Source organism: Megachile rotundata, chromosome 8 (genome assembly GCF_050947335.1).
Source record: "Megachile rotundata isolate GNS110a chromosome 8, iyMegRotu1, whole genome shotgun sequence".
NCBI classification, from domain to species: domain Eukaryota; kingdom Metazoa; phylum Arthropoda; class Insecta; order Hymenoptera; family Megachilidae; genus Megachile; species Megachile rotundata.
In genome coordinates, this window is record NC_134990.1 from 8,659,625 (window position 1) to 8,677,626 (window position 18,002).

The window sequence follows — 18,002 nt, forward strand, 5'->3', positions numbered from 1 at the left end:
AATTTCCAATGTTACAAATATAAACGAATTCTTGGAACGCAAATTTCGCGGACAATAATTTGGTCGAATGGCGAAGCTCGTACCATTTTGCAGCATATTGCGAATTAGAAGATATGTGTGCAAGAGGTGGCGTGACAAAATTCGACCGGCGTATCCCAGAAATTAAATATCAACGCAAAAACGTGCATACGTGCTCAATTTTCTATCTGAAATATTTCGTGCTGGCGCTTCATTTTGTCGGCGCTTTCTATGTCGGTCGTGGAGAATTTAATTATCCCGTCGCAGTGACATTTGTTTTGTCGACAAACCGTTTCTCACCCGTCAAGGTCTCGGCAGATGCATACAAAAACTAAACTATACAAAGGACGATCAAACGTAAAATTGGATGCAGAGCGTGCTCCTGGCAAACGGGAAATGCTCGTATCCTCCGGAATTCTGCTAAACTACGGAACAGAAATTACTGTTGCATAATTTATCTTTCACCTGAGTACGATATTTAATAATCTACCATCAGTGTCTTTATTTCGTGCATTTTATGCCAATTTCAAATTTATGTGACTTTATTTGGTGTGTGGTTGGTAAATTTTGGGGTTTCGTGGTTTTAGAGGGGAATTATGCATTTGGAAATTTGGGGAATTCGGAGTTTGAGGATTTGGGGGTGCATTTGGAAATTTTCGGGATTTGGGGAATTCGGAGTTTGGGGATTTGGGGAATTTAGAGTTTAGGGATTTAGGGAATTTGGAGTTTCAGGATTTGGGGAATTTAGAGTTTGAGGATTTGGGGAATTTGGAGTTTGGTGATTTGAAGATTTAGAGAATTTGGAGTTTGAGGATTTGAAGAATTTGGAGTTTCAAAATTTGGGGAATTAGGAGTTTAGGGATTTGGTGATTTCAAAATTTGGGGATTTCTGGAATTCAGAATTTGCTTATTTAAAAATTTGGGAATTTAAGATTGGGATCTGGAAAATTGAGAATTTGAGGAGGCCAAAATTTGGAAATGTAGGGAATTTGGGAATTTACTAATGACTTGACAATTGAAGAATTTGGATATTTGAAAACTTGGTACTTCATACAAAAGATCATACAAAAATAACTTAAAAACGTCAAGCAAATGCAAAGGCATCCAAAAAATACTACAATAAAATTGAAGTCCTAGCAACCACCTGCAGAACCATGACAGAAATCCCTCAAGAAAAGATTTCCGAATGTTCTTCAGATTTTCTTATCGGAGAAATAAATCGAAATCTGAAATCCGGGCAATTAGCAGTAAATATTCTTCATTTGGTAAGGGATAATCCTCGCTTAAACGGCAGCCGGTTCGTTCGACTTTATCCGGTAGTTAGTTAAGCTTCAACAAACCAATTACAGTGTCCTGCGAAGGAGAGGTACTGACTATCGTCGGATCAGGGGCCGAGTGAACTGCGCGGTTAGCTTGACATTAAGTGCGGAACAGCTGATCCTTAATGACCAATTCGCGGAATTAGGCGGTGTAATTAATGGCCGTACCAACGAGCCGCTTACGATCCGTAGTTACCGACGCTTTGACACGTGCCTCGCCGTTTGTTCTCTGTGTACACTGATCGCTAACGACAGTCCTCTTCGTTTTCACAAATCAAAGAAACTCGTCTTCCGTGTTTAGGAAAACGTTTGAATTGTTACAAATTAATATTTTAATCTTTTGGATTTGATAGTTCCATCTTTACGAGAATTAAACTTGGGCAACTGTTTAATTACAGATTATTCTGTCACCACCTACGTCAGCGTTAATAAAGCTTAAAAACTTGGTGACGGTAATTAGGATTTAATGAAACTCGTTTCGAATTCCTGATCGTGTTAATAATTTTGTTTAGTGCATCGGCTAACAGGCTATTTAACTTGTCTATCGATACTACCGAATGAGAGGACAGATGTTAATTACATGGTAATCTTGTTTCACCGCCTCTAGCGTTGCAATTACAAGCACACAATTTGCTCAAATATATTTTTAGAACTAAACGAAAAATAAGAGGATTTAACTATTTTTATAATGATAGTATTAATTTTTAAAATACGCGTGAGTGGCGAAATCACAATAACGAATGAATACTTAACACTTTAGTGGTCGCTCACACAACATGTGTGTGATGACCGGGCCAACCGTTAGCGTCCGTTTACACATGTGTGTGATGCTACCGCTAAGAGTTATTGGGCGGTAGCACACTCTCTGTGTGATGAATTATGAATGTAAACAAGTGTAGATATTGTTACAGGCTTCGTATTTCACCGCTACTTTGATCTTAGGTAATTATTGTTTTACTGCCTGTTTTTAATTTTCGATTTTACACTACACTGGTGTACCACGTAAATTATGGAGCAAATGCCGGCGGCTCTACGTTGATGTCGTACACAAAGCTACCGTATTTTACAAATTAAATTGTTTGTATATTATTAAATTTGTTAAATTAAATTAAATTGTTGTTTTTTTATTTATGTGTACGTTCGCACATGTTGAATTATTTCATAAATTCACATCAAGTTCGTTAAAATTAATTCTTCAAAAATGCCGGCCCCTGCCGACATTTGCTAGCCATTAAAAATGAATTTTAATTTGGAGATTTTACGTGTGTAAGCAGTACTTAGTGCATGAAATAAATTTGGTGGAACATCTTAATAATATATCGTGAAGAAGGTAAATTTCCAGCGTAAGACGCGGTTTTAATTGCGCGAAGCTGTTTTATTCATCTGCTTATCTGGCACGCCGGCTTCAGATTTCGGTCTGTCTTAGAAACTGTACATAATTCGCGGCTCGTACGAAAGATTTAATCTCCCAAATGAGATCCGAATGCAGGTGCAGCCACGGCGATGCATTAAATGAGAATATCTTGCGAGGAGCACCTTTTGCCAAGAAAAAATTAGCCCGACCGGACGTGGCTGCACAGAGAAAACGAAGCTACTGCTGATCTAGCAATTAACTCGACTGGCTGCTTGCCAACTATTTATATCGCGCTATTATCATACATTTCGTTCTGAAGCTAGGCACAAACAACCACGGTTATCTTGCTAGTTTAGATACTGGACGAATGTAAATACTTGAACTTGGACCTGCTGTAATAGCTTCAAGATGGTCCTGAAATATTAGGGAGGATGGAGGAAGTACTTTGCTGTTTATTCGTGGAATGCATGTTGCAGCGGGAGGACTTCGGTACAAGTTTCTGGGGATAGGATAGTTTCATGATACTGGTTTAGATACTTTTACGTTTTTTTATATTTGTGGTTTCAAGTCAATTATTTACCCGTGGCAATAGAACTTGTGTTAGGTTAGGTTACGATGTGTTATTACATTCTAGCGAGTTTTTTGTGGTCACTTCTGGTTGTGATATGACTGTAGCAGTAGTCTTTCGTTTGCAATTTAGGGATTTGAGGATATAGGATCTTGAAAATCGAAGAATGCAGAAATTTACGAGACAGTAAGAGATTTGGTAATTTAAAGAGTTAACAGTTAAACAATTTGGAAATTCTTTGCAAACAACTCTTAAGTAAACGTCAGAAAAAGTAGATCTTTATTTAGAACGAAAGATTTGAATGACATTTGTATTACAATTAAAATAATTCATTCTTTTAATCAAACTAGAGGGTATTTGAAACTCTTTTGTCATTGAGGATTTCCACCGATGTATCTGAAAAAGTTTAAATACATCAATTAATTATAATTTTCACATCGGATTTGTTAAAGTTAATAGAACCGAAAATTAATGAAAGTATCATATGCGATTTAATTTGTATAAATCTTCATTGACCAAGTACTCGTTTTACACCGAATCTACCAGTACTTCTATTTTCTTGCATCGTCTAACATTATGTGCAGTATACCTGACATTATGCAAAACAGCATTGTCTGCCGTTTGGTTGTCGAATCCATGAAAGGTGTCATGCGGTCTCCTGAACAGTTGAGGGTCCATAACGAGCCTGACATTTACGGTGCTCTTCCACCACCTGTACCACGGCGACACCTGATCCTGAAAAGAAAAATGACCCGAGAATCCAGAGAAAACTCAGTGCAGTTCTTTTGGCTGTTAAACTCTACAGATAAGTGAAGTTGTCAAGGACAAAAGATACTCCGCGCGATAAATTAGCCTCGAGTGTCGTTGAAGTGCCCCGATCTGGAGCGGATGAAACTGATTTCGACCTGTCACGTGTACGTGATAATTCTTAATTAAATGTGCACTGACCGGATTCCGGTTCGACTACTCGATAGGAATTCAATTTATGCGGGTAGGAACATGATTTCGCTTGAAATTCTTGTGTCGTTCCTATTGAAATATTCCAGCCGTACCTGCACGGATGTTCCTTCCACCCTTTTTGCAATTGTTTCCTCTGATTTATACGTAATTTATTACTGGAAATTCGTTTGTGTTATGCTCTAACCGTCTGCATGAATTACTACCACCATTTTACCCTTTTTGCTTTGCTGTGATTTATGTATGATTTGTTACGGGGAATTCGTTTGTGCTTTTACTTTTGTAGTTGTTTAATCACCTGTTCTGTGACAACATTGTGTCGAGTGACGATATCGTGTCACTCGTGACGCACGCTACAAAGCATTTTCGCTGTAATGCACTTCTAATTATAATATGTGTAATCGAGGATGGAGGTAAAATATGCTGAACATTTTAATTTCCATTGGTTGTTTTAACGTTGTAGAAATAATTAGTTAGCTGTGTATAACGGCAATGCTTAGAAAATTGTAGGTTGAGGTGTTCCCTTGCAGTATTTTGAAGTGTCGTGACGCACGGGCGCGTCAGCTGTGATCAATTTTACTTGAATTTTTAATATGTTTCAATTTGGAGTAGAATTCCAATTATAATTTGCATAGTCGACGCTGGCAAAATATAAAATTGAAATAATATTTTAACTTTTTTTTGGATGTTTTAGTGTAGCTGTGATTACTTGTGACTGACGCATCTGACGTACATGAAATAACTCATAGTGCAAGGAGTTAATTCGTACAGACGTGATAGTATTCACTCCTATCTGTCAAATTAGGCAAACAAATCACATTCTGATTATTGTGTAATAATAAAGTTATGAATTTCTAAAATACTACAATTCAAAAATTCCAGTATATCAAACTTAAAAATGAAAAATTGTGTGTAGTGTCAGATTTCTAAAATTCCAAAATTTCGAAATTTTTAACATTCCTAATTACTCAATTTCTAATATACCAAATTTCAAGATTCTAAAATTATAAAATTTCATAATACCAACTGTCCAAATTCTACAATACCAACTTGTAAAAATTCTGTTACCCACTTTCAAAAGTTCCACAATGGAAAACTTTGAAAAATTCCCTAGTACCTACTCCCCAAAATCTCACAATAGCAAACTTACAAAAATTTCTATCATCTGCTCCCCGGAATTTCACAGTAGACAACTTCTAAAAATTCCCTAGTACCTAGTCTCCAAAATTCCACAGTAGTAAACTTCTAAAAATTCCCCAGTACTCACTACCCAAAATCTCAGAATAGCAAACTTTCAAAATTCTCTAGTACCTATTCCGAAAATTTCATAATAGTAAATTCACAAAATTCCCTAGTATCTCATCCCCAAAATTTCACAGCAGCAGGCTTATATAACTCCCTAGTATTTACTCCTTAAAATGTAACATAGTAAACTTATATAATTCTCTAGTACTTGCTTCCCAAAATTCCACAATAGTAAATTTATAAAATTCCCTAGTACCTACTCTCCAAAATTCCGCAATTGCAAACTTCTAAAAATTCCTTAATTCCAACTTCTCAAAATCCCCTAATACCAACTTCCCAATATCCCCTAATACTAACAACCAAAAATCCCCTAATACCAACAACCAAAAATCCCTTAATACCAACTACCAAAAATCTCCTAACACCATCCTCCAAAACCCCAAAAATTCCCCAGAACGAAATAAACACGTTAATAAAACAAAGTTTTGTTATTCCCGCGTGCAGTTAATTCGAGAATACAAGTTTTTCGATGTCTTATCGTTTGTCAAACGTCGATTCCGAGTCGGTAGCAGGAAATATTGGATGCGAGCCATGTAATGTCAAGTATAAAGCGATAGCGGAAATTCCGCGGCGTGTTTGCTGTATTTTTACAGCCTCCATCAACCGCAGGCTGCTTCAAAAGGATGAAAGGAACTCCTACTGATTCCTGGTGCAACCTACCTCCGTCCTTTTATTTTTTGCAATATCTTGCTGGCCCTTTTTCAGTTTAGCTTTTTTGTCTTTCATATTCCACCCTTACTTTGTTCGCGTTTCTAACACGACCAATTTTACAAGAATTTCTTTCGCGGAAACTTGAAAATGTTGACGGAGCTTGCGAGGATAAAGTTCATGGAACTTCTAATGTTATCTTGTGACATGTTATTTAAGATACTATTCTGAAAATGGTTAATTTATTTATATTTTTAGTCTTGAACGTGGGTTATAAAAATAATTACATTGTTGTTAAAATAATAAAATTAGGAAATCAAGAATATTGTAGTGTTTACATAGTAAAATTATATTTCTCGTTTATTATATTTATAGAACACGTGTTGTATGATATTTAACTTTTATATGAATTCGATTGGATGCATAATTTATTTATAAAATATACTTCATGTGTATATGTTCATATGTGCTACATGTGTGTATAATTTTTGTACTACATTTCTTTATTAATATAGTGAATTGTGGTTTAATGAAATTTGTAATTATTTATGATAATTTCTACAATAAACCTGCAACAAATTTTATTTAATAAATTTGCAGTATAATATTTATTACATGTCTAATAAATTTAGAGTGTAATTCAGTAATACTATTTATACTGCCATTTGTAATTTCAAAATTCTCCTCACAAAATTAAAAAAAATTCCACAATAAATCTTGCATCAATTTCGTGTTACAAATTTGCAGTATAATAATGTTTATTACGTCTATAATGAATTTATGAAAATTTTAAAAATTAATGATGCTTTTTGAAATTAATGATAGTACAAATACTAAATCTTCAATCGAACAAATTATAAAATCTATAAATATTGCAAAGCACTTCAATTTGCGAATAAAGAATTGATCGTTTAGTTATAAAACAGAATTGCACTTCAAAAATGAGGAGAGATGAAAGTTTTATAGGCTGATTGACGTTGCTATGAAGCAACATAAAAGGAACTTGTGCCTCTATTAAGCACCTTTCAGATATTCCTCCTACGATGTTCATTTTCTTGTTAAATTTCGTGACGGAGATGTGGCGTAAAAATTCCTAATTTTCTGCACGGTGTATCCTTTGTAATTAAAATCCCTCTGTTCCTACACGTCCTATTCGTTTTGATGTTCAACCTCCCAAAAATGATTGTTCCCTTTTGCACGATCATACCAAATAGTTTCGAGAGCACTTGTACATTCTTGGAAAAAGCGTTCTGGTATTCAAAAGGTCGCCTGTTTTCGAAATATTTTTGGCGCTGTGAAATTCCGATTAAACCTTTGAAGGATCGGGAACAGAAATAACTAGTATTTCGATACTGGGTCACTTTCGACATATCTGTGGATTTTCCAGAAAATTTCTTTGTGCTTTGACAAATTGTTTGAATTTGAGGGAATATTTTTGGCATTTTTTGAAGAGCAAAAATTAAATAAGAAATAGTTACATTTTTAGTGTCGAAATAGGTAATTTATTAAGGTACTGTTGATAAGTTTGTAATAATTTGTAGTGTGATATCATTTGTGAAATAATAGACAAATTTTTAAATTACTGAATCTGCAGATTACTAAATTTTTATATTTTCAAGTTTTCAAGCCCTAAATTTTCAAACAAGGAAATTTTTAAATTTTTAGAATTGCAGATTTCTATATTTTCCAAATTTCTAAATTCTATATTCAAAGTTCCAAAATTGCTAAATTTCAGAATCTTAAAATTCTCAATTTCCCAAATTTTGATATTTTTAAGTTTATGAATCCCCAAATTTTTAAACATCCAAATTGCTAAATTTGTCAAATTTCTGAAATCCCAATTTCCTATATTCCCAAAATTATAAATCCCCAAATCCTATATCGCTAATTCCAGATTACCTGAATTTTAGAATCCCCTAATCCTGAAATTTCCAAATTCTGAAATTTGGAGATTAATACTCGTGTCAATAAACATCCCCAGAATATTGACATAATATAATACGTTTGTCTACGCAATTAATTCTCTATGTAAACTCTCTACTTTCTCTGCAACGAGTATATGAATAGCAGTATAAAATGATATCAATGAGTGTCTGAGGAAACCGCTGAAAGTGAACCATTATAACTCGAAACGGTTTCCGTTAGAAGCTGCAAACCACATTTCGAGGAATCATATAGTTCTCCCATTACCTCACACCATATTCCCGTTTATTTTCCCCTTAATTATCTTCTCATCTTTCGTATCTGAATCACCCCTCTATCTCTCTAGCTCCAGAAACCGCGGAAATGTTAAACCACTATGCACGCTACGTTTCTTTCCGTCAAGCTCAACTTCCTCCCATAGAATTTTAATAAGTTGCCACTTCACCAGGGATATACCCCGTTAATTTATATTCCAAGGTAACAAACCAACTTGGTTGAGAAATAACCGCCAAGAAAAATGCTTATGCACGTGAGAACTTTATTAACCTCTCATTCTTTTTTATTGCTTTCGTGCGCTGCTTTCAGTTGTGTGAAATGGCAAGTTTTGGAAGTTTAGTATAATTTATGTTGTATAAATTATTCTAGTTTTCTACAAGTACTTATAATATTGTTCTATAACGTTTAACATTTGAAAATATTTTCGAATGTTAATTGGATATGTAATATATTATTTGCATTTGTAGTACTTGTAAAATAATTATATTTATATATCATATTTGCATAAATATTGCATAAATAATACTTAAGAAGCAACTGTAATATTTACACATAGTGCTTGTACGAGAATTATAATTTTCATACATGTATTCGTATGAATATTGAAATAAAAATCTTTGTATCAGAAAATTGATGTTGAAACATTAAATACTAACATTTCAACTTAAATCAATCAACTTAAATCATTTGTCTTCTTATTTCATTATAAAAACTCGTCTCCGTACATGTAAGTTTGAATTTTTCCGCCACATGAGGTAGCGCGCAGTGAACACCAAAATGGCGGGTGACTCTTGTATCTCTCTTTCGATGATTACTGATTAATCACTATTTTATAGCGTTTATTTTTACAAAATCAAAGAGTAAGGATATAAGAAATGCTATTCGGCAAGAAAACTACTTTTCAGAGAGAGATACAGTATACAAACAATTTAAATTTCCAAGTTAAATGAATCAGAAGTAAAGGTACGCGTTCGACGCGGTACTTCGAACTGCGCATGCGCACCGCGTGCAAGTATGGCGGTCGGTAAAGAATAGTTCAAACCTACACATTTATCAGTAATTTGTTTCTAATAAATATCTTGTCATCTTTCTATAACAGATTCATCTGAATTTTCTTGTAATACATAGTTTTTCATTTCTTTATAACTTATTTATAACAATTATTTCAGTAATATATATGCTTAAAATATATTGCGTAAAATAATCATTTTAGTACATGTCTTTCTTTTTCAACTTTTTGATCATGTAAAACTGATGTGAATACCTCATAAGCTATTATTGGTAATACAAATAAAATTCACGATAAATAAGTTCCTAATTATTAGAGGTTTTGCATAACCAATTTAAAAAGACAGTATTTTCTAGACGTCAAAGCTACCGTTCAGAGTATCGCCTCGTATCTCTACTCGACTCATGATTTTTATAAAGTCATTCGATTTTCCGAAGTTTAATATTTACCGCCCAGAATCATAATATTTCGCGGTCATCCCGACGCTCTCGATATTTTCGTACATTTATTCGGAAAGAAGGCGTCGTGTCGCGTTTGTTCCAGCTGAGTTGACCAGCGATGGTTCACCTTTGCCCGTTGCTTAAATGCGTCCGCTTCGGGGCACAATGTTATCTGGGTCGTCGGAATCGTGTCGCGTATAAACATAAACCGCGGAACGGAGAAAGAAGAGGCTGAAAAAGGTTAGCGACCTAGACCTGCCTCCGAGCTACCTCGAGACGCAGCGAAATTCCTCGTGTTTTTGCCCTCGAACGAAACGCTCGATAGCATTTTCCGCCGCGGAGAAACAACCGACGCGAATGAAACCGTACGTTTACCCCTCCTGGGAACGCGAGCTGGCTCGTTCAGGAAAGGAATTCGTCGAGCTCTTTGTTTTCGAGAGCTGGTTTGTTTCGTAGTAATTGCGCCGACGAGAACTGAAGGCAATGAAGCTGTTAATCTTCGGATACAGGGGAAGGTGATATGCTTCATCGGACGCCATCCCTATGATCTTGTTAATTTTCGTTATGTTTCGCCGTTTCCTCCATTCGGAGGTTGTGTAATATGCTACAAAATTTTGGGTTATACCATTTCATATCTTCAGGTTCTTAGTTCTTGGAGTTATAGTATTTGTGTTCGGAGTTTTTAGGTCTTTAAAGTAATTGCAAAGTTTTGGAACGTTTGGGTGACTAAATTATTAAATTTGCGAATTACAAAAATTCTAAAGCTTGAAATTTCTAAATTTTAACTTCTCAATCCTGAAAATTTTTAGATATTTTTAACGTTACAAGTTTCCAATTTCTCAAGCTTTATAATTTGCCAAATTCCCCAAACACCAAATTTCTAAATCTCCAAGATTGTCAAATTCCCTAAATTCCCCAAATTCTCTGGAATCCTTTAAGTTCCCTAAATTCTCCAAATATCGAAGTTACCTAATTCCTCTTAACGCCCTAAATTCCCCAAACTTTTAAAATTTCACAAATTCAATAAATTCTTCTAAATTCCTTAAATTCCCTAAATTTCCTAAATACCCAAATTTCTAAATCCCACAAATTTTACCTATAAAAATCCCCAGATATCAGACTCTTCAAATTCACAAATCCAAAAATCTCTCCACACAATAAAAGATATATCAAATAGAATAGATGTTTGCTGAAACACCGATTTTATTAGAATATTCAGGAAGAAAGTGTTAATGATTTTTCTGGACTTTGTATCGAAACGGGTATTGAAGAGCTGGTCGTTAATTGAATTTCCTTAAAACTTCGAGATTTTAATTAAACTGGAGCTTAATTACTCTCTGCATTAAATCGCACTGACTGATACCAAAGTGCTCTTTGAGCAACGTGATTGATATTTCATGATTACCTGACTACTAATTAACCAATATGACCCATTTCTTCTTACCATGAAGTCATTTAGTATGCAAAATCATCCAATCGATTTTGTAATATTTCACAGCTACGAAACTTTATCGTTCTTTTCTAATTTTACTACAACCATAGATATGAATATGTAAATGTGTCCAACTATATACTACTCGCATTGTGTCTGATCAAGTAGTAATTAAAATTAATTATTAAACAAAAATTTTAATCTCAGTTTTTAATTATTAATATTTACTTAATTGTTCGAAGTAATAAATTTAATGACGAGCGTGGGAAGTTCATTATTTGCATTCGTAATAATTTATATAGGTCAATATTGCACGTACCAGTCAATGTTTCATCATATGTTTTTTATTGCGGGAGTCAATATCCCATGTGTTCCACATTTCCCTGTATCAGTTACTGTCTGTTAATTTTCATTGTCCTCAGTATCTGGCTATAAATATACATATCAATTTCACTGCTGTAATGAATTATAACATGCGAATTTAAATATGCAAATACTTCATTTGATTTTTCGTTTCACTGACTACTAATTGACATCATGTGTTATTGTTATTGATACTGTAATAAATATTTCAAGCACCTTTGGCCATATAACTCTTCACTAATAGCTGATCATATACGTGAACTTTCACTGTAAAGTTCATTTATAAATATTTTTATACAAATTTCTATTTGTCGATGAATTCAAACACGGAATCAACGTTTTTCGTTAACACTAGGTTTACGAGACGCATTTCTAATTTTTTTTAGGAAAATTACAAAAACCGTTCGCATTTTTATTTTATCTCTCGCACCGACTTTTATCCATTGAACGAGGTAAATATATATTGAAGTCTATTTTCTTTAAAAGCTTTGTATATAAGAAATGTCCGTAAACCTAGTGTTAAACGACTGATTATGGTGTAAGATGAAAGGCAGTGTTTTAATTGCAGTGATATAATGTCTAAGCTTTAAAGGAGTCCAAGAAAGTTTCAGCAGTGAATTTATGAGAAGGATGTTTACAAGGTACTAGAAATCCGAGCGTACTTGTAAGACTAGCTCAAGTAGACTCAACGCGTTTCTTTTCGCTTGCGAGCAATAAATTTTCTTCGGTGTGCTTCTCGAGCACGGTTACGTTTCAGTCATGTAAAGTTTCCAGTTGAAGAAGACACTGTAAACTTTCGAACAGCTACTTGTCCCGTGAAAAATTTGTTCCTCGGTCGCTGGCTGTTTTTATTTGATGCGCCAGAGTCGCAAACTATTGACCGCCGGTTGACGAAGTTAGCGATATTGAAACGATCTAAGAAAGCCAATAACACGTCGCAAGAAAATATTTGCCGTCAAAGAAACTTTCGAAATTAATGAAATCAGAAGGTATCTGAAACTATAGGAATACTTGAGGTTATTTAAAAATTTTTATCTATCGTCATTTATCAGGTATTTGTTAATCCACAATTTGATAAAGTGCTCGAGTTTATCTGCAAAATCAATCATGACCAAAATTGTAGAAAATTTCAGTTATTTACTCGTATAATTATTTTAGCATTTCATGTCTTTAATAAAATGTACGTTTAATTAATTTCAAACAAACGGTACATATTTCGAACAAAAAAGAGCCATTGAACCAAATTTTCGCCAGAATATTTGACTGTCCTCCACGCGTTTGAATAAAAGAAATTGCGAACGACAAGAGAGAATAACTATAAACGTCATAATAAAACATAACTGGTTTCCATCCGGGCAGAAAAGACCAAACGCTTTTCATTATTCTGGAAATAGCGAAACTCGAGCCGTGTGTAAAATGGCCCACGCATTTAAATGAAGCACCGTCAGTGCTTGATGAAAACAAAGGTGGCAAGTTTGAAGTTTCAGTCTGACTAACTAGTGGATGTACCGGACGGATTTAAAGTTGAAGGAAAAAAGAGAAGTAAAGAGCAAACTGCTCAGTCATTAAGGGGATTACTCGGAGGAAGAATATGCCTTGAATTTGCACAAAAAGTCCTGCTTGTGGCTGACACGGGAAACTCGTACAAGTTCGAGATTCAGTGTGGTCAGTTAAGAAACTTGTTGGGAAACCGTGTTTGTTGCCCTTACTTCTGTAAATCTGATGCTGGGTTACATTAAATTATATGGGGTATTATTAAATTGTGTAATTTTGTACTGTGTATTATATTAAATTGTGTGATTTAGTGCAGTGTGTTATATTAAATTGTATGATTACAGTGGTAATTGTACGATGGAATATTAGGTGGACATATTGGAAGATTCAGATATGTTACACAGAGAATTTACTAATATGTAGACGGTGTGTGGAACACGTCAAAAATGTTAAGAAATTTATGGATGATTAAAAAATTGAATAAAGAAGTAGATAGCGCGGTTACGCTTGCTAGATATTTGTTATTTAAATAACACTTATGATTGTATTTTTCAAAGTGATAGAAATTGAAGAAATTAGATATGTTTCATTGTACCTTTAGATCCTATAAAAAAATCAAGAACATGTAAATATTGGTCAAGTCAATTCAGCTGAAGCTAATCGTATAATATTACAAAGCAAATTCAAGCTTAACTATACTCCTGTCTTAATTACGCATCATCCCTGACATTATATTAATTATACAGACGTCAAGAGATATTTGAAGAGAAATTCAATGTGAGTTCTACTTGTAATTAATCACTCTTGACATAAATATTAATTAAATGTAAACAAAGAAAATATCTGCAGAAAATTTTAATATTAATTCTATTTCTGTCTTAATTAATTATCCTCTTTAACATATGAATAGTTTAACATAGTTCATCAGTAGTGTGAAGAAATAAACGGTCAGCTAAGTAAAGTAGATAACGAAGCCGACAAGTTCTGTAGAACAAGTGGGTTAGGTGGCCAGACAGGAATGTAGGATTACTGTCTGGCCAAACAAATGAAGTGGAAATGGTACGTAGTCGGATAAGTAGAAGGACACAGATGTTCATTGCAAAAGAGGTAATGTTTGAAGAATAATACGCTGTAGATGGTTAGACAAGTGGTTTGAGCAGGTGATCGGTCAGACAAGTACAGTGTAAATATGGAAAGATATGTAGATGCGTCTCTTTGGAGATGATACCATTAGTACCATTAATTAGGTGGTGAAATAAGTGAAATTGGTGGTCAAATAATTGTTGAATGTGTTGGAAGTCTGGGAGAGCCAGTTTGTGGTCAGACAAGTAAAATAAGAATTTTGATGATCAGACAAGTAGATTGAGGAGGTTAATGGTCAGACAAATAAACTGAGGAGGTTGATGATCAGACAAGTAGAGTAAGAACGTTAATGGCCAGACAAGTAGAATAGGGATACGTTAATGATCAAACAAGTAGAATAAGAATGTTGATGATTTGACAAGTAAAATAAGAACGTTAATGACCAGGCAAGTAGAATAAGAACGTTAATGACCAGCCAAGTAGAATAGGCGAACGTTAATGATCAGACAAGTGGAATAAGAACATTAATGATCAGACAAGTAGAATAGGGATACGTTGCTGATCAGACAAGTAGAATAAGAACATTGACAGTCAGACAAGTAGAATAAGAATATTAATGACCACACAACACCACCACAAATAAAATAAGACCTACAAGTGTACATATTACATGCTAAAATAAGTAGAATAAATCTATGGAACACAGAATAGGTGGAATTGATAGTCAAATAAGGAAGGCAGTTAATTGTTGGATTAACTAAGTAGAACTAACATTTGACCAGCCAAACTAGAACCATACGTACTTGAATAATTATGCTTGGCTCAGATTGGCTTAGATATTCTTACCGAAAGATAAATACTTTCAGATGTAGATGGTAGAATAATAGATTTGTTTTCTTAATATAATGAACCTTGAAACTTAGTACTTCAGAAGTGTCTGGTTGAAAATGGAAGTTGTAGATATTCAGTTGAAAAATGACACTTGCTCAGTTGAAAATCTTTCTTAGCAAAACTTGTTTTAAACTTTGTATAACATTGTTGTAGTCTACATTAATTTTCGTTAAGGTTATTACCATTTGTCATTATCAAATATTAATTTTTATTAAAATTTGTATTTATAATTTGTTAAATTACAACCTAACTTTGTGGTATCTAAAAATATACGAAAATGGAGTCACATACGAAAATTTAATTTTCTCGGTAAGAAGTGTCATTTTTCAGTTGATTTAATAAAGAAGTAAAAATGGTAATTACTTTTCCCAAGAAATAGACTGTCGTGATATATCCCATCACCACGATGACGAGAAAAGACCATATGGCCCTTTTGGTCCACAGCTTCGAAATTCCAATTTTCTTGCCTTCGATAACGAAGTATTGCATACCTATATAGCGATACAAATAAAAATACTACCGATAGATCAAACAGTAAACGGATACGCGAGAAAAACGTTGATATATGGTAATGCCGTGTTGCGATATGTAATTTCATTTTCGTAGCGAGCAAACTCACCTAAAAGGCATACCGTTACCAAACCCATCGTAACGACGGAAAGTAATGTGAAGATAAGCAAATCTGACTGTATGTTTCTACGATTCCTGGGATGGGTAATCCATATTCTCAACGATTCTGGCCTGAAGGTTCCCATAAAAGTGATCACTATGCAAGTCGAAAACAAGTTGAATTTGCGTTGCTTTCGCAATGAAATCGATTTGCTTTTTCACGAATTATCGAATGCCATAAATCAGTAAAAAATATTCAAGAATTTTTTATAAGATCACGTTTCTCAAAGTTATATTATTTTCTCGTAATATATTCTTTTTATAAAATCACTGATTCGCAATAGAAATGAGAAAGCAAAACTAGTTAAGTGAAGCGATTAAACGTTACTTACAATCCATAACGGGGTGTTTCGATAACGTTGAAATGATAACGACATAATTCGCAGTAAGAACGAGACGATTGATTCAACCATCTTTCTAAGCAGGCCAAATGCACGTACGCCAATGATCCTTTGCATCTGAAATAATTATGATTACAGTCGTAATTATAGTAGTGATAGGGGGGTTTAGAGGTCTATTATTATAGAGATTTAAAGATGCAGAGATTTTCGAACATAGGGAAAATAAAAGAGTAGAGGATTATTGGGATTTGAGGATGAAGGGAGTTGAGGACGTAGAGATTTGGGGATGCAAGGATTTGGTGATGTAGGGGTTTGGAGATGTAAGGATTTAGGAATGTAGAGATTTACATTCATGTAGAGTATTTAGAGACGTAGGCGGGAATATAGCCATTCACATTTTTCAATCTTTAATCCCTAAATTTCTGTATTCCATGATTTTCAAAATCCTCAAGTTATCAACGACAACCAAAGCTCAATTTACCAAATTGAGTTCCAAAACTTGGACCACTATAATCAGACAAGTGATTGTTCGATCACTTTCCTTAGTCATCAAAATGAACCTTACAATGGCTATTGTATCCCTTCATTTTCAATTTTTGTATACGATAATGAAACACATTTAACAATACCCGATACAATTATGCATTCATCGGAGAACATGAAAATTCAGAACTGAAAGTCAAACAGAAAGGACTGATATGAAGATTGATAAGAAAAGATCAATCTAGTTGCTTCTATTATCCACTTTCTTTTTATTTCAACATTTTACAGACCTTCACTCAATATTTTCTTCATTATCCAGGACAATATCCGAAGGAAGAATCGCAAAATGAAGCAATGAAGATTAATAGAGAAAAGTCGGCTCGATCCCTCCCGAAGTATATCCTTCGCAGCCATTTAACAAATGAACGTCGAAAATAGATTGGTCCATTTTGCAAAACGATTTCATCGTCACGTTTCCCGCTGAATCGGAGATCGATTCAATCTTGCGTCTTACGAACGAGTCGAAATTCGTGTTATAAAAGTGTTGGTGCATACATCACCAGACGGAACCAGTTCGATCTTATTTCCTTCGAGGTATTCAGGTTCGTTATATTTCATACTAACGCTCGGATAAGAAGGGAAGTTGCGCAACTTTTAGAATTACGAGGACAGCCGAGATTTCCATTCGACTTCTTACATCTTTCACGCGGTTCTCACGTTCTTGTTTGTTTGCCTTTTTTCCCTCCATTTTCACCGGATAGAAAATCGTTCTGCTAAAGCACTTTTAACTTATTCAACCATCTTTCCCAAACTGCTTATCCGTTCGCGCTTTTCTGACCCTTGCCTTTAGCCTACTGCCAATTTAATGGCTATCTCTGTCGTATTTACTGCATTATATTTGCAACTACAGTGGAGGACGAAAGTATTCGCACACTTAATTATTGCTATAATTATTTTGAAATTTTTTTAGTTTACTTTGCTTATTACCATTACTTTGGTTTCTTCCTCGCAATTTTATTGTTATGTCTAGCCCGATCTTCGAACTTTTTTAGGGTGAACTTCCTTCAGCGTATATTCTTTAAAGTGTGATGCAGTTTCAGATGCACTGGTATCTGGTTTTTCTTTAATAGTTTGGACTTCCCTCACAGTTAATTTTCGGGGTCTACCGGTTCTTTATTCCACAATATTCCTTCTTTTTTATACTTGTTTATAATACTTTGTACAGTCGATCGACTTTTTAGTATTTCTGATATATTTCTATATGATTTACCTTCTTCATGTAACCATATAACAATTTTTCTTTCTTCCAATGTTGTTTCTTTGCATTTCTCCCCATATTGCAAATATTAGTGTCAAAGTGTACTCGCCACGATTACTACTGACTAAACTAACATAACATCTACTAATGTAGTGGTTACATTGATCAGAA

At 34.3% G+C, this 18,002-nt stretch overlaps 2 protein-coding genes across 6 annotated transcripts in view; one reads left to right on the top strand and one right to left on the bottom strand.

Moving 5' to 3' along the window:
* dpr1 (defective proboscis extension response 1) overlaps positions 1-18,002 on the top strand; it is a 491,277-nt gene that overhangs the window by 203,568 nt on the left and 269,707 nt on the right. The gene's annotated exons all lie outside the window — the stretch shown is intronic.
* LOC105662077 (E3 ubiquitin-protein ligase MARCHF2) overlaps positions 3,516-18,002 on the bottom strand; it is a 32,655-nt gene continuing 18,168 nt past the window's right edge. Inside the window, exons 3-7 of the mRNA XM_076534469.1 lie at positions 16,082-16,207; positions 15,700-15,821; positions 15,444-15,571; positions 3,849-3,994; positions 3,516-3,655 (exon numbers count right to left, since the gene is read on the bottom strand). Of these exons, the coding sequence (XP_076390584.1) occupies positions 3,631-3,655; positions 3,849-3,994; positions 15,444-15,571; positions 15,700-15,821; positions 16,082-16,207 (547 nt within the window). The 3' untranslated portion in view covers positions 3,516-3,630. The remainder of the gene's footprint in view (positions 3,656-3,848; positions 3,995-15,443; positions 15,572-15,699; positions 15,822-16,081; positions 16,208-18,002) is intronic.